The following is a 17,169-nucleotide window of genomic DNA, read 5'->3' as shown; positions in this document are numbered from 1 at the left end:
ATGATGGAGTCCCAGAATCGCAAAAGAGCTCCAGCATGGACTGAACGGGAGGTACGGGATCCGATCGCTGTATGGGGAGAGGAATCCGTGCTATCAGAACTCCGTTCCAGTTTTCGAAATGCCAAAACCTTTGTCAAAATCTCCCAGGGCATGAAGGACAGAGGCCATAACAGGGACCCGAACCAGTGCCGCATGAAACTTAAGGAGCTGAGGCAAGCCTACCAGAAAACCAGAAAGGCAAATGGCCGCTCCGGGTCAGAGCCCCAAACATGCCGCTTCTATGATGAGCTGCATGCCATTTTAGGGGGGTCAGCCACCACTACCGCAGCCGTGTTGTTTGACTCCTTCAATGGAGATGGAGGCAACACGGAAGCAGGTTTTGGGGACGAAGAAGATGATGATGATGATGAGGTTGTAGATAGCTCACAGCAAGCAAGCAGAGAAACCGCTTTTCCCGACAGCCACGAACTGTTTCTCACCCTGGACCTGGAGCCAGTACCTCCCGAACCCACCCAAGGCTGCCTCCTGGACCCAGCAGGCGGAGAAGGGACCTCCGGTGAACGTACCTTTTAAAATACTATACCTGGTTTAAAAGCAAGCATGTGAAAGGATTACTTTGCCCTGGCATTCGCGGCTCTCCTGGATGTACTCCCAAAGCCTTTGCAAAAGGTTTCTGGGGAGGGCAGCCTTATTGTGTCCTTCATGGTAGGACACTTTACCACTCCAAGCCAGTAACACGTACTCGGGAATCATTGTACAACAAAGCATTGCAGTGTATGTTTGCTGGCATTCAAACAACATCCATTCTTTATCTCTCTGTGTTATCCTCAGGAGAGTGAGATATCATTCATGGTCACCTGGTTGAAATAGGGTGCTTTTCTTCAGGGGACACTCAGAGGAGCCCGTTCCTCCTGGGCTGTTTGCCTGTGGCTGAACAGAAATGTTCCTCGCTGTTAGCCACGGGGAGGGGGTAGGGTTGAGGGGGTAGCCATGTGGTGGGGGGAGGCAAAATGCGACCTTGTAACGAAAGCACATGTGCTATGTATGTAATGTTAACAGCAAGGTTTACCCTGAAAGAGTGTAGCCATTGTTTTATAAAATGTGTCTTTTTAAATACCGCTGTCCCTTCTTTTTTCTCCACCAGCTGCATGTGTTTCAATGATCACAGGATCTTCTCCTTCCCAGAGGCTAGTGAAGATTAGAAAGAAAAAAAAAAAACGCACTCGTGATGAAATGTTCTCTGAGCTCATGCTGTCCTCCCACACTGACAGAGCACAGACGAATGCGTGGAGGCAAATAATGTCAGAGTGCAGGAAAGCACAAAATGACCAGGAGGAGAGGTGGCGGGCTGAAGAGAGTAAGTGGCGGGCTGAAGAGAGTAAGTGGCGGCAGCGTGATGAGAGGAGGCAGGATTTTCAATGCTGAGGCTGCTGGAGGACCAAACCAGTATGCTCCAGTGTATGGCTGAGCTGCAGCAAAGGCAGCTGGAGCACAGACTGCCACTACAGCCCCTGTGTAACCATCCGCCCTCCTCCCCAAGTTCCATAGCCTCCACACCCAGACGCCCAAGAACGCGGTGGGGGGGCCACCGGCCAACCAGCCACTCCACCACAGAGGATTGCCCCAAAAAAAAGAAGGCTGGCATTCAATAAATTTTAAAGTTGTAAACTTTTAAAGTGCCGTGTGGCATTTTCCTTCCCTCCTCCACCACCCCTCCTGGGCTACCTTGGTAGTCATCCCCTATTTGTGCGATGAATGAATAAAGAATGCATGAATGTGGAGCAACAATGACTTTATTGCCCCTGCAAGCAATGATCGAAGGGAGGAGGGGAGGGTGGTTAGCTTACAGGGAAGTAGAATGAACCAAGGGGCGGGGGGTTTCATCAAGGAGAAACAAAGAGAACTTTCACACCGTAGCCTGGCCAGTCATGAAACTGGTTTTCAAAGCTTCTCTCATGCGTACCGCGCCTTCCTGTGCTCTTCTAACCACCCTGGTGTCCTGCTGCGCGTAACCAGCAGCCAGGCCATTTGCCTCAACCTCCAACCCAGCCATAAACGTCTCCCCCTTACTCTCACAGATATTGTGAAGCACACAGCAAGCAGTAATAACAGTGGGAATATTGGTTTCGCTGAGGTCTAAGCGAGTCAGTAAACTGCGTCAGCGCGCCTTTAAACGTCCAAATGCACATTCTACCACCATTCTGCACTTGCTCAGCCTGTAGTTGAACAGCTCCTGACTACTGTCCAGGCTGCCTGTGTACGGCTTCATGAGCCATGGCATTAAGGGATAGGCTGGGTCCCAAAGGATACATATAGGCATTTCAATGTCCCCAACAGTTATTTTCTGGTCTGGGAATAAAATCCCTTCCTGCAACTTTTGAAACAGACCAGAGTTCCTGAAGATGCGAGCGTCATGTACCTTTCCTGGCCATCCCACGTTGATGTTGGTGAAACATCCCTTGTGATCCACCAGAGCTTGCAGCACTATTGAAAAGTACCCCTTGCGGTTTATGTACTCGCCGGTTTGGTGCTCCGGTGCCAAGATAGGGATATGGGTTCCGTCTATGGCCCCACCACAGTTAGGGAATCCCACTGCAGCAAAGCCATCCACTATGACCTGCACATTTCCCAGGGTCACTACCCTTGATATCAGCAGATCTTTGATTGCGTGGGCTACTTGCATCACAGCAGCCCCAACAGCAGATTTGCCCACTCCAAATTGATTCCCAACTGACCGGTAGCTGTCTGGCGTTGCAAGCTTCCACAGGGCTATCGCCACTCGCTTCTCAACTGTGAGGGCTGCTCTCATCTCGGTATTCATGCGCTTCAGGGCAGGGGAAAGCAAGTCACAAAGTTCCATGAAAGTGCCCTTACGTATGCGAAAGTTTCGCAGCCACTGGGAATCGTCCCAGACCTGCAACACTATGCGGTCCCACCAGTCTGTGCTTGTTTCCCGAGCCCAGAATCGGCGTTCCACAACATGAACCTGCCCCATTAGCACCATGATGCATGCATTGGCAGGGCCCATGCTTTCAGAGAAATCTGTGTCCATGTCCTGATCACTCACGTGACCATGCTGACGTCGCCTCCTCGCCCGGTATCGCTCTGCCAGGTTCTGGTGCTGCATATACTGCTGGATAATGCGTGTGGTGTTTAATGTGCTCCTAATTGCCAAAGTGAGCTGAGCGGCCTCCATGCTTGCCTTGGTATGGCGTCCGCACAGAAAAAAGGCACGGAACGATTGTCTGCCGTTGCTCTGACGGAGGGAGGGGCGACTGACGACACGGCTTACAGGGTTGGCTTCAGGGAGCTAAAAATCAACAAAGGAGGTGGCTTTACATCAAGGAGTATTTCAGGCAGGACTTCACGGAGGGTTCCAATAAGAAATGGTGCACCTAAGTTATTGTTCTTATTGGAACAAGGAGGTTAGTCTGGCCTCTGATTGATACATGGCTAGATTTACCTCGCTGCACCTTCTCTGTGAGTGACTGCAGTGTGACCTAGAGGAATGAGTCCCCTAGACGGGGGCGGAAGCAAATGAGTACAAAACAAATCTGGTCTATTTCTTGTTTTGATCCACTCCATCTACTTTTACATCTTTGGCTGGCAGCAGACGGTGCAGAAGGACTGCATGCCATCCACATCTCATGGCTGCCCAGCAGAAGATGATGCAATAGGACTGCTAGCAATCCGTATCGCCCGCCTGCTCACCATAAGACGGTTCAATAGGACTGACTGCAGGACTAAAGAGAATGACCTGGTCAAGTCACTCCAAATTTAGTCCCTGCGCCCTTGTCTGCCCAGGCGCTCCTGGCCGACGTGGCCAGGAGCACCTCGGACATGACGATGACGGCTACCAGTCGTACTGTATCGTCTGCTGCCACAAGGCAATGGGTTGCTGCTGCTGTGTAGCAATGCAGTACCATGTCTGCCAGCACCCAGGAGACATACGGTGACGGTTACCTGAGCGGGCTCCATGCTTGCCGTGGTATGGCGTCTACACAGGTAACTCAGGAAAAAAGGTGTGAAATGATTGTCTGCCCTTGCTTTCACGGAGGGAGGGAGGGAACGGGGGCCTGACGATATGTACCCAGAACCACCCGCGACAATGTGTCAGCCCCATCAGGCATTGGGATCTCAACCCAGAATTCCAATGGGCAGCAGAGGCTGCGGGAACTGTGGGATAGCCACCCACAGTGCAACGCTCCGGAAGTCGACTCTAGCCTCGGTACTGTGGAAGCACTCCGCCGAGTTAATGCACTTAATGCACTTAGAGCATTTTCTGTGGGGACACACACACTCGAATATATAAAACAGATTTCTAAAAAACCGACTTCTATAAATTCAACCTAATTCCGTAGTGTAGACATGTATATAAATCTCCCCACTGTATTTTCCACTGAATACATCCGATGAAGTGAGCTGTAGCTCACGAAAGCTTATGCTCAAATAAATTTGTTAGTCTCTAAGGTGCCACAAGTACTCCTTTTCTTTTATGAAAATATACTTCCTTTTTTCAGAGTAGCAGCCGTGTTAGTCTGTATTCGCAAAAAGAAAAGGAGTACTTGTGGCACCTTAGAGACTAACCAATTTATTTGAGCATAAGCTTTCGTGAGCTACAGCTCACTTCATCGAATGCATTCAGTGGAAAATACAATGGGGAGATTTATGTACACAGAAAACATGAAACAATGGGTGTTACCATACACACTAAGGAGAGTGATCACTTATGATGAGCTATTACCAGCAGGAGAGCGGGGGGGGGAGGGGTGAGGAGGAAACCTTCTGTAGTGATAATCAAGGTGGGCCATTTCCAGCAGTTGACAAGAACGTCTGAGGAACAGTGGGTGGGTGGGGGGGGGGGATAAACAAGGGGAAATAGTTTTACTTTGTGTAATGACTCAACCACTCCCAGTCTCTATTCAAGCTTAAGTTAATTGTATCCAGTTAGCAAATTAATTCCAATTCAGCAGTCTCTCGTTGGAGTCTGTTTTTGAAGTTTTTTTGTTGAATTGCAACTTTTAGGTCTGTAATTGAGTGACCAAAGAGATTGAAGTATTCTCCAGCTGGTTTTTGAATGTTATAATTCTTGACATCTGATTTGTGTCCATTTATTCTTTTGCGTAGAGACTGTCCGATCTGACCAAGGTACATGGCAGAGGGGCATTGCTGGCACATGATGGCATATATCACATTGGTAGATGTGCAGGTGAACGAGCCTCTGATAGTGTGGCTGATGTGATTAGGTCCTATGATGGTGTCCCCTGAATAGATACGTGGACACAACTGGCAACAGGCTTTGTTGCAAGGATAGGTTCCTGGGTTAGTGGTTCTGTTGTGTGGTGTATGGTTGCTGGTGAGTATTTGCTTCAGGCTGGGGGGGCTGTCTGTAAGCAAGGACTGGCCTGTCTCCCAAGATCTGTGAGAGTGATGGGTCGTGCTTCAGAATAGGTTGTAGATCCTTGATGATGCGTTGGAGAGGTTTTAGTTGGGGGCTGAAGGTGGTGGCTAGTGGCGTTCTGTTATTTTTTGTTGGGCCTGTCCTGTAGTAGGTGACTTCTGGCTACTCTTCTGGCTCTGTCAATCTGTTTCTTCACTTCAGCAGGTGGGTATTGTAGTTGTAAGAATGCTTGATAGAGATCTTGTAGGTGTTTGCCTATGTCTGAGGGGTTGGAGCAAATGCGGTTGTACCGCAGAGCTTGGCTGTAGACAATGGATCGTGTAGTGTGGTCTGGATGAAAGCTGGAGGCATGTAGGTAGGAATAGCGGTCAGTAGGTTTCCGGTATAGGGTGGTGTTTATGTGACCATCGCTTATTAGCACCGTAGTGTCCAGGAAGTGGATCTCTTGTGTGGACTGGTCCAGGCTGAGGTTGATGGTGGGATGGAAATTGTTGAAATCATGGTGGAATTCCTCAAGGGCTTCTTTTCCATGGGTCCAGATGATGAAGATGTCATCAATGTAGTGCAAGTAGAGTAGGGGCATTAGGGGACGAGAGCTGAGGAAGCGTTGTTCTAAGTCAGCCATAAAAATGTTGGCATACTGTGGGGCCATGCTGATTTGAAGGTATACACTGTCCCCAATATGAAATAGTTATGGGTGAGGACAAAGTCACAAAGTTCAGCCACCAGGTTTGCCATGCCATTATCGGGGATACTGTTCCTGACGGCTTGTAGTCCATCTTTGTGTGGAATGGTGGTGTAGAGGGCTTCTGCACCCATAGTGGCCAGGATGGTGTTTTCAGGAAGATGGATTGTAGTTTCCTCAGGAAGTCAGTGGTGTCTTGAAGATAGCTGGGAGTGCTGGTAGACTCCCTCCTCAGGCCCATCATTTGATGATTACCTGTTCTGTTCATTTCCTCTGGGGCACCTGGCATTGGCCACTGTCGGAAGACAGGATACTTGGACTAGATGGACCTTTCGTCTGACTCAGGATGGCCGTTCTTATGTTCAGAAGCATAATCATATACTTCATGGGAGATGTGGCATAGTTACTAGAATATTTCAGATGGTTTTGCTGATGGAAGCTCATATAAGGCATTAAACTATTAGCACCATTCAGAGTTTTGAAAGAAGCAATTTTGCTTTTGATTTCTCTTGCTATGCGACAATTCTGTCAGAGCAGTGGTCTATGATGGCCTTTCCAGCTTCCACCAACTACTTTCTGAAGAGGTAGGCTCTCACTGATATAGCAACTGAACCCAATACCAGTGCTCCAAGAAGGTGCTTGGGTCACTGCTCCAAGTGAGACTGTATTAATGTGACCACAGTTCTGTAGGGCGAGACTGCCAGGGCTCACAGACAAACAGTAAATCCCATGGCGTAGCATTCAGCCGATATTTTTTAAAAGGTGGGGAGGGCAGAGTAAGGGGTGGAAGGAAATAGATGTAGCTTCCCAGGGAGCTGGACTGAACAGTAACACACGTGAATTATGAGCTTCATGTACCCAGAGCAATGGATTCAATGTGGGAGAAAGGATGTTTTCTCTAGAACTTAAAGGCGGTCAGAATCCCCAACTCCATCCTGCAGAAGCTGCTCACAAGAGGAGGCGAATTATCCAATATGGGAAACTGTAGAAAATCTCTGTGCATGTCTTAATTTATGTAAATGTCAAGTCACGCAGGATGGTACAGGATGAGAATTTTTGAAAGAGGGATTTCAACTCAGATCACCTTCAATGGGAAGGGAGGGAGTAGAATTAGCCAAGGGAAATTTTTCTACTGCTACTGGGTCTTTTTCCCCCTAAGGAGCTCAATCTGAAATCTCACTCTTGCACTTCTCTACCAAGAGGCTATGCACACAACACGTAAATCAAATAGAAAATCGTATTTTTTTTTCCTTTACACATGGCAAAGCCAAAAGGTTACTGCTATCTGAAGCTGCTCTATCTTCCTGACTCTGTAGGAGTACAGATAGGCTATGGCATGCCAAATATTACCACTTTTACTTTTTTCCATTTTTTTAGAAAGAGAAAATGGAGGTGGTTTCCACCCTACACTGTGAGTCTATTTTAAATATTCTGTTAACTTTTTTTTTCTCCGAATAAACAGAAGAATTTATAGTGTACTGATTCACTGTGTGCTACCAGCATAACAGATTGATTCCATGTTACATTTAAGAAGCAAGGAGTCATGTTAAAATGTTTTACAATTATTATATACTGAAGCATTTTAATTTTCTAGTTTGTAGATTTTAATCCAACATAGCACATTCCTGCACCCACGCTGTGCAGTTACAATAGATGTTTCATCAGCGAAGCGAGGCTGAAGACAAAAATATTTAATGGAGACAAAAGCTCTACAGAAATGCCAGCAAGCTAAAGGGAAGGAATGCATGATAAATGAAGAATGTGACCAGAGATAACTGGTAGGGGCATACTGAGCTTTGTGCAGTTCCACTCAAAACTTAAAATGCCGATTACTACTGTACATTATACTGGGCAAAATAAAGACTTTTTAAAAGCAACTAACACACTTCTGTTGAACAACAGTTCATTGTCAAAGCTGTTATCCCAGGATAGCAAAATTGTATCCTTGTGGCAATTTTAGAAAAATATTTTTAAAACAGAGGGCCTTTTTTATTCGATTAAAAAAAAGTCTAAATTTAGTTCGTAGAGAAAGGTTTTAACCAGGTCACTTATTGATGTTCAGATAACACAAGTACCTCACACTTCGTGAAACGCTCAGCATTTCCCCTCTATTTATGCTTGTGCTACATGCTACAACAAAAAGAAGCAACCAATATGTTTATCCTGGCATCAAACAAAAAATCTTCTGTGAAGGACATGTAGAATATCTGATTGTACCTCAGAAAATCTAACTAACACCCCGTCCCACATGATTTATACAGTAAGATACAAATAACCCCTATTATATTATATTGCACAAACCACACTTCTCTCCTCCTTCATCCTTGATCAATGTCACATCTCTCCTAGACTGTAAATATGGGGCAAGGCCTTTGACTAGTTTCTCTGTACCATGTCACATGGCACTATATATATGAGTGCATTTACAGAAGTTATGCAGTGCAGGCAGTGTACGATGCCAAGCAAAGATGGGCGGGTCATGTAATCCGCAGGCAAGACAATAGATGGACAACCTGCATCAGTGACTGGATCCCCAGAGACCACAAGCAACTGCTGGGCAGACCCCAGCGGGCCGATCCCATGACAAAACTCTGGACAGAAATGGAAAGAAAGTGCTCACAACAAAATGGAATGGTGTGGCGTTGACTTGCGTTCGTGGAGGGACGAGGACAAGCCGGACAAAGGTGATTTAAAGAAGCTGACTGTTTTAGCATGGTCTTTCACTACTGCCCAAACCAAGATCCTTTCTAATTTCTTTGGCCTTCCCTCTAGGTTTATGACCGCAGTGAGCTGCACTATCCAGAGTGCCAATAGGCCAGTGTTTTTAGCAGGTTTGTAACCAGTGTGTTAAAAAACTGTACATTATAAATGTCTATCTTTTGAATCATTCCTCAGTCATGTTTTCCCAATTATATAAAAAGTAATGACCCAGTGAAATATATTAGTTTTTTCTTCCCTCCAAACTCACAATCACAGTTGGACAATTAAGTGGCATATGTGTTGGCCCTAACAAACAAAACAGGATTCCTTAACTCTTTGAAGTAAATGAAAAGGAGCAACAACTTGAAAAACTTTTAACCAGATCAAAGAGTTAAATTTCTAGGTCCTACCCCCTCGAGATTTCAGATTAAATTAGGTCTTATAAAAACAACAAGGAGTCCTTGTGGCACCTTAGAGACTAACTAAAACACAGTGTTTTTTTTTTAATTAAATAGAAGTTCTTCCAACTACCAGCCCTGAAACAAGTGATTTGACAAGCATCACACAGGACTTCTGTGACAGAGGCAGGGACAGAATCCTGTTCTCCAGGGCAGCATTTAACTACTTTAACAATGACACCCTCCAGTCTCATCCTGCAATCCACTGCCTAATTCACTACACACCTCCCAACTTCTGGTACACGTGAAACAGGTCCTGGAGACTATAGCCTCCCTTTCACTACAGGACCCTGATTCATTTCCAGATCAGGTCCATACCATGCACTGAAAGAGGGAGGTGATCTGTGGAAAAAAGGTGTGTGATTATGTTATTAAAGATTGTATCACATTGCTTGTATGCACAAAGGGTGCACAGACAGCCTTAATTTTGGCATTTCCTAACTTCTAAATGCTTGACTTTGCAACTGTAATAGTGTTCTTTTAACACAGTTTTTGGGTAAATTCCTTGCTTTTAAAAAAAAAAAGAAAACTGAAAAAACAAAAATTCTATCAAATAGCATCATATTGACACCTATGTGGATGATTAGTAGCATTGGAACCTTTAGATCTCCCACACAGACTTCTGAGATTTGAACTAAGGGGTCTCCAAACTGTGGGGTGTGCACCCATAGGGAGACCTGAGGAATGTTCAGGAAGTCCAGTGGGGCCGGGCCAGCCCCCAAAAGGGAGAGGGGTGGGTAGGGAGCGCCACCCAGCCCCACTCCAGTTCCGGCCCCAGCCCCAGTTCCACTCCACCCCCTACCCAGCTCTGGCCGCAGCCACAGTTCCACTCCATCCCCTGCTCGTCATCTAGCCCAGTTCTGCCCTCATTCCCTCTCTGCCCCCAGGTCAACTCCGCCTCTGCCCCAGTTCCTCCCCCATACCCAGTTCTGCCCCCAGTTCCACCATCATCCCAAGCTCCTCCATTATTGGTATGGAAAGCGACAGGAAAAGTTTGGGCACCACTGCTCTGTGCGGTCCGGCAGTAGAGGGGGATGAAACACACCCTCTGACAGTGGGTTTCAGTGATATTTGATGGCAGCAGAGGAAGCTCAGGAATCTTAAGTTCCACTCCAGCCTTTGGAGGGACTGTGTCTGGTGGACACAGACTCTTCTGTCCATTCCATCCAAGACTTCTTCTGCTCTGTGCCTTGCAACATGCCTGTCTGTTTTCCACCCCTGGCTCTTTGTCCCAGTGCCATTCTCCCCACCTAGCCAGTCCCAGCCTCCTAATCCTAATCACAGTCTCACTGCCCAACAAGTCCTTGTCTCACCCCCAGGACTCCTCCTCTCATACTCCTTGCTCAGCTATTCCCAGTTCCTCCTCACCCACCCAGTCCCAGTTCCCCCACTCTCAGAACCTTGTCTAATCGGTTTTTCCCCTTTTCCCCCATCCTCCACTACCCATGTTCTCCATCCTCACTGGCTCTCAATCCCAGTCTCTCTCCCTAGGTTTCTTGCAATCTGTCTCCCAGTCCCAGTCTCCTTGTCCGGTCAACTCCAGTAACCCCTGTTCAATTCTTTGCCCCAATGTATTTCCTCCCTCTCCCTTCCTCCCACATCCAGCTCTTGTGCCCCCTGCATTCACATCAGACTGCTTCCTGCTGCTTGCTTCCTGGGTCCAGCAGCAGTGCACTGAGAATGGATGAGAGTCAGCCTCCCTGCTTTCAGTCCTGGTGCTTAGCTGTGGCAGGGCAAGATTATTCTCATTTTCACAGGAATGGAGAAAAGAAAATCCCTGACACAGTGTTACCCTCACCCCCTGCCAAATGTCAAGACTCTGCTCCCAAGCATGGGAGTGCTATAGCTACCAAAAGAAAAGGTCACCATAATTTTTTATCATGAGCAAATATCTATTTTTTCTAGCCTCATTCTGAGAAATGCCTGAACCACTTTGCTTGAAATGTTGAAAAATTTAGGCTAAGGCAGACACCTGGCTTGGAAAATGTCAGACCCAAAGGTTAAGTTTTGGCAAAGTTATATGCTACTGAACACATGGTTGTGGGAGGTGTCACGCAATCTTAAAGGTGCTACCAACCCCACCTATAAAAAGCACAATTACAGCGATGCAATCTCATTGTCCTCAAATTACCATTTATATTAGTGCTACCCTATCACCTTCAATTGTACAGGTGTAACTGAGCACATAATTTGAGGAGAATAGAGCTGCTAAGTAGCACAGCAAACAGAAATTAGTTAACAATTTTCTTGATGCATAAACCAGAAGAGTGTCCAATTTACTTTTACAGTGTTATGTTCTGCAGGATTGATACACTAATGCAAAAAAAAAAAAAAAGTCAAATCACTAGGTAGGCAGGTATGACCGAAGGAATTAGTGAAGGATGAACCAACTTTCAAACATTTTGTTTTTAAAAATAAAAACCACCCTTTGTTAATTAGAGATCTTAAAAGTTTAAAAGCACTGCTGTTCAGTTAAGAAAGTTTCGTTTTCACTAGCTCGCTTTGAGTTTTAAGCCTTATCTACACTGATTTAGTTAAACTAGTGCAAGCCTTTATGCAGTCATACTTATATTGACTTAAAACTGGTTATATTGGTTTAGCTTGTCCTGTAAATTTACCAAAGAGCTAAACAGATATAAACTGGATTTAAATTAAGAGTGTCCACACAGGGTTTTGCAACGGTTTAACAAAGCCACTTTAAAACCACCGTTTTAAACTAGTGCAAGTGTATATGGGGCTTCTGATATGTCTGACACTTGGATTTTCCCCTGAAAACAAATATTGTAATCTTACTGATAATGTTATGTTACAGCAAACCTCAACTACCTCTGGACTAAGCACTAGCAAATTCAGTTAATTAATCTTTCTAAAATTGTTTCAGGAGGTAAACTGAAAGTGATATCGTTGCTTTGCTTCAAATCTATTTCCAAAGCTGTAGTCACAAAGAACAGACAACAGGCTTAAGTTTACTTACCTCTTTTTGGCCTCTTCATATTGCCAGCTCAGTCTTACTTTGTCCACAAGTCTTGTTTTATCATCAAAGCAAAACTTTTTTTGGAGTTGAGGACCAGGAAGAGAAGGAAAGGTGGAGAAACACAACACACATTAGTAACAAACATTGTAAAAAGACTAAAAATAAAATGTAGTCTCCCCACCCAAGCTTACCAAAAAACTGTCAATGTTTCAAATAAAAATGTGTCTGCAAGAGATAGTTTGGATTCTTAAGATAGGAAATTGGGTTATTAATAAATTATCTAAAGGTGCAGTAAGTGTAAAGTTAGCTCTCTCAGTAAAAACAGCCTTTCTGGAAATTAAACGAGTTAGTAACACTTAATTATGCATTGTCAAGCCCTTCCTAAGTCAGAGTTCAAAATGTAAAGTACAGGATGTATCCAATGAGTGCAATATTTAACTGCTTATCACAGTAGTATTCTTATTTTATGGGAAAATTCAGTGCAAAGTCATTGGGGTTTTGCTTCCAAAGCAAAAATAAAGATGTTCCCTATATGTTAAAGCATTACTCAGTATTTTAGTCCCTGGAATCCATGTCTCTTTGCCTTAAATTTATCTAGAAACAAACAGATTAAACAGTTTTATTCCAATGTGCTACAACTGCTTCTTGAATCAAAAGGTTTCAGCATTGTCACCATGCTGCAGTTCTTACTGTAGCAAAGCTAGCTCTCTTCTGCAAACCCTCCTTGGGCAATATGCTCTATCCCGTGCAGCTTTAGTTCCTCTCCCAGCCAGCCACATATAGCTTAATAGCTATAAACTTCTCTGGATCCCCATACACACCAGATCACTGAGCTTCTAGTCCCTTGTCAATTGCCTATCCTACTCTATGCACCTTCAGGCACAGGTAACACAATCCACCAATTTCCCACACTCAACCATCAGCTGATACTAATTCCCCCACTCCAGAATATTTTTCAAATTCAGGAGTGCAAGGGTTATCCCTATGCAGTTATACATTTATATTTTCTAACCAAATGTATACTATACAAACTTAGTCTTCAAAAGATAACCGTAGTTGGTTTGTCTTGGATGGTATTCAGTGTGCATTCTGAAGCAGAGGATATGGCTATTATCCTTTTGGTAAACTAGGAGCCTGCAGTCTGACCCACCACCAATTTCAACAAATGACTTTCCAATTGTACCACATGACTCTCACTTTGGACCATGTGAGAAAAAGTTAGTGCCAGATAAATTCCTTCAAACTCTTCACAGACCACAATCACACGTCGTATTTATAAAAAATTCCCTTTCTACTCACCCATCACTCATGGGTGAAAGGGACTAGAGGGAAAACGGACCGAAGAAAAATGCATGGTATACAACACTCAGAAAAAGCAGTTAACTTAAAGATCTTGAATTGTAACAATCTTTGTATCTGAAGTAACATTCAAATTCTTATACTATCTCACTGTGAATGGGCTCTCAACTACACTTCTAATTTCCTCAGATGCAGTTGCTTACTCTTTGCCCATGAAAATCTAATTCAAACGACCAAAGTAGCAGTGCATGGTAACCACTTTAACAGGCATGCACATGACAGTGTAATTCACATTGGGTTGTTTAAGTGTGGTGCTCTTATACTTTTCTTGAACATGTTTTAAAGAAGGACTTGAAGGAAATGACAGCGAAAGCCTGACCGACTAGATCTAGAAGGAAGTGGATTCTTATTAAGAAAAAATATTAGAGCCCTAATTTAAGTTGTAAATTTCTCTCTATCTTGGAAGAAAGGAGTGGAAATCAACTTAGATCTTGGATCTTTTAATCCAGATGAAAAGATGAAACCATTGTGGTAAAGAAACATGACAGCTCAGAGGGTAACAAGTCCTTGAAGCAAATGTCAAACTGGGCACCTACAATCCTTTATTTTTTCCCCTCCAGCATGGCTGTAATACTAGTAAAAGTTTGATGCTTGGTGCAAACAGCTGGCAACAATTGCACTATAAAAAGGCAAAACCACAGACTGGGAGGCTTGTGAACACTCCTGTGGGGAACTATTATTCAAAATCTACTTTGCCATCTGCCCATTAGTCATGGCGATGGTAAGAAAGTGATCACTTCAGCCCAGACTGATGGAACTGAGGAGCAGATTCCTTTGCAAACACATTTCACAAAGGCCTTTTGCATGTTTGAGGATTAGAATCACAAAGCACATAACTAGTGAACATTATTTGCATACTATTAAACTAAAATGGATTCTTTTAAAAAAATGGAGAAAAAAAACAAACAGTATTTTCTTCCAAGCATCCATTCCACCGCAGCCAAAACATCTTTGAATTAAAATGGAAAACGAACCATAATCATGTGACTAACATAAAAGCAGCTTATTTTCCACAGCAAACATCTCACATTGGAACACATACCTCTCCAGTGATGTCAGTTTGAGAACAAGCATCACAGTGTTGTTGAGGTAAACAGGAGTCACTGAGTGAACCAGAATTGTGCTGAAGACCTTGCAGAGAGTCTGTAATACAACAGCTATTCCTGAATCCATCCGTTAGCTTCGCCAGGCTCTAAAAAAAGAACATTAAAAAAGTGATCTAATAGAATCTAATTTTGGTTGTCCATTTAAAAAAAAATAGGAGAATTATTCCACCCACTACTTTTTCTATTATTGGGATATAATAGGAGGTTTATTAAAAAAGCTACCTGTAAGAAAGTCAAATTTATCATTTCATTCTGTGAAATGGGAACTTTGTTTTGAAAACTCTATTTCCAAAACCCGCCAATGATTGTATATTGTATGTAAGTGTATATTAAAACTAATGTAGTTTAAATCCAAGAACAACAAATAGCTAAGAAATATCTGTCAAATTTTCCAGTTTTCAGAGGTGTGATTAGCTCTGACTTTATACACAGCAGCTGCCATCTTCCACGACAGACAGCAGAGCCATGTCTTACCTGCCCCTGTGTCAAATACATGACACTCCTCAGTGACTGATCCCTCACCCATCCTGAAAAAATATCACCCATTGCTTCAATTTGAAATCACAGTTAATTCCATCCCTGGATTCTACAATCGCAAGGTCCATGCAGCCAGAGAGGTTTTTCACTTGGATTGCAGGAAGGACAGCACTGTGAAATCTGTGGATCTGAGCAGACTGTGTCGGTAAGGGTGTAGAACAGCACAGAGGGAGAACGACAGGTAAGACACAATCATGCAAAATGGCAACTGCCAGTAAGAAGGCAAGTTTTCAATTTGTTAAAATTAAATGTTAATTAAAAGAAGAAAGCAAATATCATTATTTTTATACAAGCTTAGACAACATGATTTGGGGTTTTTAAAGTTTCCATTAAGCAGAGTTTCCCTTCAAGATAAATAGCCAATTCTTAATTTCATGATTTGACTATTTGATTATTCACCCACTCCTGCAACCTTTCAAAAGATTTTTTCTTTTGGCACAATTAAAACAAAAACCATACAGTGTGGCATGCATGAGAGAGACCACTGGCATGCACCACTGTGAAAAAATTAAACATAAAATATTTAAATAAACTTCTCCCACACATTCCCAAAAAGAGATAAGCCACACTAACAAATCCCATCAAAAATTAAGTTAACCTACTATGACCATACTGACCAGCATCAGGTAGAAGACTGTTACCTTACAAAGAACTAATCGGATTCTAAACTACAGAGGCTCAGTGCCAGTGAAACACAGTTTGCTGATTTTAGGTTCCTATGGGGATTGCGAATTTGCAACAACCTTTAGTTATTAGGCACACCCAATTTATTAAGAAAAAAAGGACATAATATAGCTCAGTGGTTCTCAAACCGTAGTTCACAAAGAGCTGCAGACAACATGGTACTACTGGCATCTCCCCTTTGCTTACAATTGGACAACTACAGAAGCAAGAAAAAAGCCCTTCCTGAAAGCTAATAGAGGAGAGGGGCCTGGTGCCCTCTGATTCCCACACATGCTCTACCACATGGTGTGGTCCCACTTTCATCTATCCTGCCCGGCTCGAAGTCATTCATCTCCACGAGGTACAGGGAAAATGGAGCTGTGCTGGGTGTAGGGCAATGGGGGTCTTCTGCCTGAAATTTCTCCCACTTCATAGCTCTGTCCTGGGGACACTATATCAAATACACACACACACAATCAGATACTATTTTGGGGCAAGAGACCTGTACTTCATGTTAGATAGAAACAACTCTTCAACTTCAATATTTCCTACTCAATCCCCCAACCCAGTAAAAAAAAAAAAAAAGAAAATCTCCCCAGGGCTGTCAATGGATGTTAAAATTAAAAAAGAAACACACACACTGGCGCAGACAAAATCAATATAAATCTACACTTTGGAGGCACGGGGGAAGAGTAGCTCTCAGAAGTCTAACCACGCACACAAACTTTTATAAACATTCCCCCATCTTTTTGGAGCAATGACACCACATATATGGCATTATTTCTAACCACAGCACCCAGTTTAAATCTGTCCCCCTCTTCCTTCCTTGCCTCAGACTTCTCTCCCACATATCCTCGTCCAATTATCATATTTCTACAACAGCCACAGTTTTCTGAGCACCTACAGAAGACTGAGTCACCTCTGCTATGTTTAGGTCCACTGCCTACACCTTACAGATTTAGATTAAGAGGTAGTTATGAAGTTTTCTATTTCCTCTTTCTGGAATAATTTACGAAGTGTTTACACATAAAACTCCCAATTCCTCCATAACCACTGCTTTTTCCAAAATGTGTTTATTGTGAGTGAGATTTTTTTTCCCTTCTCCTGCTAAGCAATGTTTTTAAAATGTAAGAGTAATATGGAAAATTTTAAACAGACTTCATTCTGGTTCTATATGACTGATATACTCATATTTTGAAATTTAAATATTTTTATTTTGTTAAATCTTAAAATTGGGTCATGATTGTAAAGTATGCCGAAATTGAATAAAATATGTAACTACTAAT

The 17,169-nt window shown here is 43.6% G+C and overlaps 1 protein-coding gene across 4 annotated transcripts in view; it reads right to left on the bottom strand.

Moving 5' to 3' along the window:
- Positions 1-17,169, bottom strand: part of WWC3 (WWC family member 3) — a 170,557-nt gene that overhangs the window by 60,301 nt on the left and 93,087 nt on the right. For all 4 annotated transcript variants that reach the window (XM_074966515.1, XM_074966528.1, XM_074966521.1 and 1 more), the window contains exons 7-8: positions 14,620-14,769; positions 12,219-12,292 (exon numbers count right to left, since the gene is read on the bottom strand). In XM_074966515.1, coding sequence (XP_074822616.1) covers positions 12,219-12,292; positions 14,620-14,769 — 224 coding nt within the window. The remainder of the gene's footprint in view (positions 1-12,218; positions 12,293-14,619; positions 14,770-17,169) is intronic.

Source organism: Natator depressus, chromosome 1, assembly GCF_965152275.1.
Source record: "Natator depressus isolate rNatDep1 chromosome 1, rNatDep2.hap1, whole genome shotgun sequence".
In the NCBI taxonomy this organism is placed as follows: domain Eukaryota; kingdom Metazoa; phylum Chordata; order Testudines; family Cheloniidae; genus Natator; species Natator depressus.
The sequence above is the reverse complement of the archived record's forward strand: the minus strand, read 5'-3'. Positions and strand labels throughout refer to the sequence as shown.